The sequence below is a fragment of the Hyla sarda genome, chromosome 6 (assembly GCF_029499605.1).
Source record: "Hyla sarda isolate aHylSar1 chromosome 6, aHylSar1.hap1, whole genome shotgun sequence".
NCBI lineage: Eukaryota > Metazoa > Chordata > Amphibia > Anura > Hylidae > Hyla > Hyla sarda.
In genome coordinates, this window is record NC_079194.1 from 293,672,666 (window position 1) to 293,680,461 (window position 7,796).

Below are 7,796 nucleotides of genomic sequence, written 5' to 3' on the forward strand. Positions count from 1 at the left end.
TGAAGATATTAAACAATATTGGTCCCAGTACAGATCCCTGTGGTCCCCACTGGTGACAAGACCTCACTCTGAATATTCTCCATTGACTACAACCCTCTGTTGTCTGTCACTCAGCCACTGCCTAATCCACTCAACAATATGGGAGTCCAAGCTCAATGACTGCAGTTTGATAAGTCTTCTATGTGGGACAGTGTCAAAAGCCTTACTAAAATCTAGATATGCGATGTCTACTGCCCCTCCGCCATCTATTATTTTATTATACTGCCCCTCCGCCATCTATTATTTTATTATTATACTGCCCCTCCGCCATCTATTATTTTATTACTATACTGCCCCTCCACCATCTATTATTTTATTATTATCCTGCCCCTCCGCCATCTATTATTTTATTACTATACTTCCCCTCCGCCATCTATTATTTTATTACTATACTGCCCCTCCGCCATCTATTATTTTATTACTATACTGCCCCTCCGCTAACTATTATTTTATTATTATACTGCCCCTCCGCTAACTATTATTTTATTATTATACTGCCCCTCCGCCATCTATTATTTTATTACTATACTGCCCCTCCGCCATCTATTATTTTATTACTATACTGCCCCTCCGCCATCTATTATTTTATTACTATACTGCCCCTCCGCCATCTATTATTTTAGGCACCCAATCAAAAAAAACAATAAGATTTGTTTGACATGATCTCCCTGAAGTAAACCCATGTTGTTTTTTATCTTGCAATCCTTGGCATTTTAGATGTTCCACAATCCTATCCTTTAGTAGGGTTTCCATTAATTTCCCCACTATTGATGTCAGACTTACTGGCCTATAGTTGCTTGATTCCTCCCAACTACCATTCTTGTGAATGGGCACGACATTTGCTAATTTCCAATCTTCCGGGACGACTCCTGTTACCAGTGATTGGTTAAATAAATCTGTTAACGGTTTTGCTAGCTCACCACTAAGCTCTTTTATAATAATTTTGGGTGTATCCCATCAGACCCCTGTGATTTACTTACCTTAAAGGGAACCCGTCATTAAGTTTCACCATATATAATGAGTGGCAATACGTAATAGAGGTTAATATCATGTGTCCTGCCATGTTTGGATGTCTGCTGGCACGTCTGTAAATGTGGCAAAAACAACTTTAATAACTGTCACATGCATTATGTAAATGAGGCTCAAGTAGTCACCAGGCATGCTCAAGTAGTCACCAGGCATGCTCAAGTAGTCACCAGGCATGCTCAAGTAGTCACCAGGCATGTGGCCTGCTGAAGAAGTCACGGCTCCCCATGCTGTACTCACGCTCATTCAGGCTCTAATCACTCCTATTTAGACATGATTGACAGCCTAACTCTGAGAAATGACATCAGACCCTGACTGAGCTGCTGAATCTTACCTAGATAGGTATTATTTGAGCCTGAATAGGCGTGATTACTGCTCTGGTAGCCATGACTACTTTAGCAGCCGCTCGCCCGACTGAGCCTCATTTACATACAGCATGTGACCATTTATAAAAGTTGTTCACATTTATAGATGTACCAGCGAACATCCAGACATGGCAGAACACGTGATATTAACCTCTATTATGTGTTGCCACTGATTATATTGGGTAAAACTAGTGATTGGTTCCCTTTAACTTTGGACAGAAAACGTAGAACCTCTTCCTCTGTAAAGACACATGCGTCAAACGATTCATTAGTCTTCCTCCCTAATTGAGGTCCTTTTCCTTCTTTTTCTGAACAGAAGTCATCATTAAGGCAGTCGGCTAGCCCCTTATTCTCTTCCACATACCTTCCTTCCTTTGTTTTTAATTTAGATATACCTTGTTGTAATTTCCTTTTTGCATTCAGAAGCTGATAAGTACTGGAAGGATTAAGATTTTTTTAAATTGAAATAATTTACAAATCTGTTTAACTTTCTGCCACCAGTTGATTTAAAAGAAAAATATTTTCCAGTGTAGTACCCCTTTAAGACTTTATACCTTATTCACATGGTAGGGCAATGGTCTCCATACTGTGGACCTCCTGGGAGTTGTAGTTTTCCAACAGCTGGGGGCTGCAGTGTGGAGACCACTGGGTTAGGTTATAATTGTATAATGGTGGTGGGGATGGTCTGTGGTGTAAAGAACGAGGGTCCTGAATCTTCTGGGGGGGAGGGGGTGTACAAACTGCATTTCTGCCGCCCTGGGCCTCGTTTGCCTAGTGGTAAATACGCCAACGGTACTAAGGGTGGGGGCTGGAGTGCTCAGGAGTTTTGTAAGTCCGGAGACAGACATCATACAGGAGATCGTAGGGTTCCCATTGGACCCCCCCATGATCAGACACTATGTTGTTGACAGGAAATTTAGTGATATAACAGCATTTAGTGATATGCTTTACTGTAATCCCCATGAACACAGACAACAACAAGCAGGAGCTGTCCCATTCACATCAATAGGAAACGTTATTGGGTATGCTATGTGACCTCTATAAAGGTCATTCTGCAAGGAGGAGGGGACTGATCTGTGAGCATCATCTATTATCTTCTGTATCTACTAGTGTCACCTTTTTCTGTAGTTCTGTACAGATCACTTTCCAGCAGCCTTCTTCTTATCTTCGCAGACAGGAAAGGAAGTCTCAGCTTAATTTTAAGCCTAGTGGACAGACTGAAAACTACAAGATGATAATAATAATGATGATTATTGTTATTATTTTATTTTTATCATTGTTGTTATTATCATTATTATTACAATTTGTATTATCATTTTTATTATTTTTATTGTTATCATTTTATTGTTATTATTAGAGATGAGCGAATTTACAGTAAATTCGATTCGTCACGAACTTCTCGGCTCGGCAGTTGATGATTTTTCCTGCGTAAATTAGTTCAGCCTTCAGGTGCTCCGGTGGTCTGGAAAAGGTGGATACATTCCTGGGAAAGAGTCTCCTAGGACTGTATCCACCTTTTCCAGCCCACGGGAGCACCTGAAAGCTGAACTAATTTATGCAGGAAAAGTCATCAACTGCCGAGCTGAGAAGTTAGTGACAAATTGAATTTACTGTAAGTTCGCTCATCTCTAGTTGTTATTATTGTTAATAATAATAATAATTATTATTAGTATTATTATTATTATTGTTATTATTTTTATCATTGTTATTATTATCATTTGTATTATTATTATAATTGTTGTTGTTGTTATGGTTATTAATAATAATACTAGTAATACTTATTATTATTATTATTATTATTATTAATAATAATATTTTTTGTTATTGTTATTATGATTATTATTTTTATTTAATAATGGTAACATGGAAAATTAGAAAAAATATCACCAAAATGTATAATAGTTCATTTTTCTGTTGACATATTGCCTGTGTTCATGGTCACCCAGGTTGCGGTTGGGGTATATGAAGCGTGCACTGGGCCAGGTTTTGCTCACAATGACCAATTACAGCTCAGCTTTCATATCTTAATAATCTCTGGTTAAATAAAAGATGAGCTGTGAGTGGTTGTTTTTGGCGAAACCAGATTATTTTGGTTAATCTGGGCCATTGTGTTATAAATGATAACTGGGAAGTATTTCTCTAATTTGTCCATTAGGTGGCAGTATTACACTGCAGACTCCAAGCATATGAGGATTTTAAAGAAGTACAATAGGTGATAAGGGCCCATTCACACTACGGCAATTCCGATACAGTATTGTGTGCAATGGGATTCTTCTGCTGAATTTCCGCCTACCTATGTTTAAAGGGGTACTCCCGCGGAAAACTTTTTTTTTTTTTAAATCAACTGGTGCCAGAAAGTTAAACAGATTTGTAAATCACTTCAATTAAAAAAATCTTAATCCTTCCAGTACTTTTTAGGGGCTGTATACTAAAGAGAAATCTAAAAAAAGAAATGCATTTCCTCTGTTGTCACGACCACAGTGCTCTCTGCTGACCTCTGCTGTCAATTTTAGGAACTGTCCAGAATAGGAGAAAATCCTATGCTGCTCTGGACAGCAGAGAGCACTGTGGTCATGACATCAGAGGAAATGCATTTCTTTTTTGGATTCCTCTTTAGTATACAGCCCCTAAAAAGTACTGGAAGGATGAAGATTCTTTAATAGAAGTGATTTACAAATCTGTTTAACTTTTTGGCACCAGTTGATTTAAAAAAATAAAAATAAAAGTTTTCCATGGGAGTACCCCTTTAAGGGCGGTGTTTTCCAAACAGTGTGCCTCCAACTGTAGCAAAACTGCAACTCCCAGCATGCCCGGACAGCCTTTGGCTGTCCGGGCATGCTGGGAGTTGTAGTTTTGCAACAGCTGGAGACACACTGTTTGGAAAAGACTGTCTTAGGGGCCATCATACCCTGACAATCACTGTCGGACCAGATAGTCACTGTATTAATTAGCCACTGTGCCCCTTTTGTTTTCATTATTTTTTGGGGGTCACCAATTTTTTTGGGCACCTATATTAAGCTTCCCCAAAAATCTCGATCGTTCATTCTCTGTTTCTGTTGTGTTCAGCTCCGCAGGGTCCAACTCGCGCTGCAAGGACCTGGAACCCAAAAGACTAAAGGAGAAGAGGGACGCTGCAATGTCTAAGAGTCTCCAGCAGGTGGATTTTTGGTGTAAGTTTTTTTTTAATTTTTTTTTTTCTGGTTCATAGAGTTGTGCTGATCCTCGGTTATTCCTCCTGGAAATTGATAAGTGAATTTCTCTACCCTATAGGATGTGTCCTTACACTGTTAGAGGTTATTAGATAGTGTCAGAGTGGACACACCCAATTGGAAGGGGAACACCCGGTTACCATTCATAATAATTAATTTCAGAAATGTCCAGGAGAAATAACAGAGTAACGGCACACAAAAAAATATATACATTTTTATTGTATGTATATATTAGAGCTGACAAGTCATCTTTAACGGGGTACTCTGGTGGAAAACATTTTTTTTAATTTTATTAAATTTTTTTTTTTAAATCAACTGGTGCAAGAAAGATAAACAGATTTGTAAATTACTTCTATTAAAAAAATCCCGATCCTTCCAGTACTTATCAGCTGCTATTTGCTCCACAGGAAGTTATTTTCTTTTTGGATTTCCTTTCTGTCTGACCACAGTGCTCTCTGCTGACACCTCTGTCCATGTCAGGAACTGTCCAGAGCAGGAGAGGTTTTCTATGGGGATTTGCTCCTACTCTGGACAGTTCCTGACATGGTCAGAGGTGTCAGCAGAGAGCACTGTGGTCAGACAGAAAAGCAATTAAAAAAGAAAAGAACTTCCTGTGGAGCATATAGCAGCTGATAAGTACTGGTAGGATTAAAGGGGTACTTCGGTGGAAAACATTTTTTTTAAATCAACTGGTGCCAGAAAGTTTAAGAGATTTGTATATGACTTCTATTAAAAATCTTTACCCTTCCAGTACTTTTTACCAGCTGTACGCTACAGAGGAAACTCTTTTTTCTTTTTGAATTTCTTTTTTGTCTTGTCCACAGTGCTCTCTGCTGACACCTGATGCCCGTATCAGGAACTGTCCAGAGCAGGAGAAAATCCCCATTGCAAACCTAGGCTGCTCTGGACAGTTCCTGACACGGACAGAGGTGTCAGCAGAGAGCACTGTGGAACAGACAAAAAATAAATTCAAAAAGAAAAGAATTTCCTTTGTAGCATGCAGCTGCTAAAAAGTACTGGAAGGGTAAAGATTTTTTTTTAATAGAAGTCATTTACAAATCTGTTTAACTTTCTGGCACCAGTTGATAAAAAAAAAGAAATGTTTTCCACTGGAGGACCCCTTTAATGACACCAGAGGTAAACGTACGTCCTGGTGCCCGGTTACTTAACGCACCATGACGTTCATTTATAGCCTAAGCATTTTGACTATGAACTGAGCGCAGGAGCTGTGCACGCTTCACAGACAGCAGGTTGGGCTGCTACTTGCGGTGTTTGCATTCACTTATTGGACCACCCATAACACCATGGTGGGGGTCCGATGAGTGAAAGTGCTCTGTGCCTCTCTGGGGGATCTCCTTGTATAGTCTTCCCGCAGAGGCAGACTATACACGTAGATTGCCTTTATTACTGATCAGCGCTAGGCATAGCACAAAACAGTACTAGCAATCAGTCCTTATGGGGACATAAGAAATGAAAAAAAAATTGTTAAAAAAAAAATATATATGAATAAGCCCCTCCCCCTAATAAAAATGAAGTGAAAATAAAAAAAATGAAGTGTAAAAAAAATTAATTAATAAACATATTTGGTATCACCACATGCATATATATCTCTGAACTAACGGATATAATTTTAATAGTCCCGTACGGTGAACGTTGTAAAAAGAACAAAAACTGACGGTTGAAAATTGCAAATTTTTGGTCATGTCACAGCCCAGGAAAAATATATCAAAAATAATTAAAAAGTCACATATCCCAAAAAGTGCTTTAATACGAACTGCAGATCATCTTACTGGATAACTGGAAATTGTCTCAGTCACTATATAAGACAGTGTTTCCCAACCAGGGTGCCCCCAGCTGTTGCAAAATGACAACTCCCAGCAAAAAATAAATAAATAAATAAAATAGAAAAAAAATAAAAAAATGTAAAATAAAAAAAAAAATTGTTAAAAAGTCACATAGACCAAAAAGTGCTTTAATACGAACTGCAGATCATCTTACTGGAAAATGCCTTAGTCTCTATATAAGACAGTGTTTCCCAACCAGGGTGCCCCCAGCTGTTGCAAAATGACAACTCCCTGCAAAAAAAAAATGGAAAAAAAAAAAAAATTAAAATAAAAAATAAATAAAAAATTGTTAAAAAGTCAAATATACCAAAAAGTGCTTTAATACTAACTGCAGATAATCTTACTGGATAACTGGAATTTGCTTCAGTCACTATATGACAGCCTTTGGCTGTCTGGGCATGCTGGAAGTTGTCGTTTTGCAACAGCTGGAGGCACCCTGGTTGGGAAACACTGATATAAGATATAAGTTGATTTTCGCTCTCTCTCCCCCCGATGCAGTCTGTGAGCTGTGCCAGGAATACTTTGTGGATGAGTGTCCCAGTCACGGACCCCCCGTCCTGGTGCCGGATACGCCGGTTCCCCTTGGCATGCCTGACCGGGCAGCACTGACAGCGCCATGTAGGATTGAGGTGGTGAAGGACGACACTGGGGAGAGCGAAGTGCGATGTGTGAACGAGATCATACCCAAAGGGCACATCTATGGGCCGTACGAGGGGAAGATCTCCTCCCAGGACAAGTCATCCGGATTCTTCTCATGGCTGGTAAGTTACAAAGTACATTTAAAGGGGTATTCCTGGGAAAAACTTTTTTTTTTTATTTCATCTGGCTCCAGAAAGTTAAACAGATTTGTAAATTACTTCTATTAAAAAAATCTTAATCCTTTCAGTACTTATGAGCTGCTGAAGTTGAGTTGTTCTTTTTTGTCTAAGTGCTCTCTGATGACACCTGTCTTGGGAACTGTCCAGAGTAGAAGCAAATTCCCATAGCAAACCTCTTCTACTCTGTGCAGTTCCTGAGACAGACAGAGATGTCAGCAGAGAGCACTGTTGCCAGACAAAAAAGAACAACTCAACTTCAGCAGCTGAAAATTATTGGAAGGATTAAGATTTTTTAATAGAAGTAATTTACAAATCTGTTTAACTTTCTGTAGCCAGTTGATACATAAAAAACTTTTTTTCCTGGAATACCCCTTTAAAATAAGACACATGACCAAGAAGTTCAACCAAGGAGGTGAAGGGAAAGGGTATGGGGGGGGGTGTAGGGGGGAGGATTCTATATTTCTGCATATACAATATTGTTATTTTGTTCTAGGA

General features: G+C 38.9%; 1 protein-coding gene across 1 annotated transcript in view; it reads left to right on the plus strand.

Moving 5' to 3' along the window:
- The window catches only part of PRDM11 (PR/SET domain 11), a 44,797-nt gene that overhangs the window by 26,834 nt on the left and 10,167 nt on the right, over positions 1 to 7,796 (plus strand). The window contains exons 3-4 of the mRNA XM_056528199.1: positions 4,497 to 4,600; positions 6,982 to 7,244. Of these exons, the coding sequence (XP_056384174.1) occupies positions 4,497 to 4,600; positions 6,982 to 7,244 (367 nt within the window). The remainder of the gene's footprint in view (positions 1 to 4,496; positions 4,601 to 6,981; positions 7,245 to 7,796) is intronic.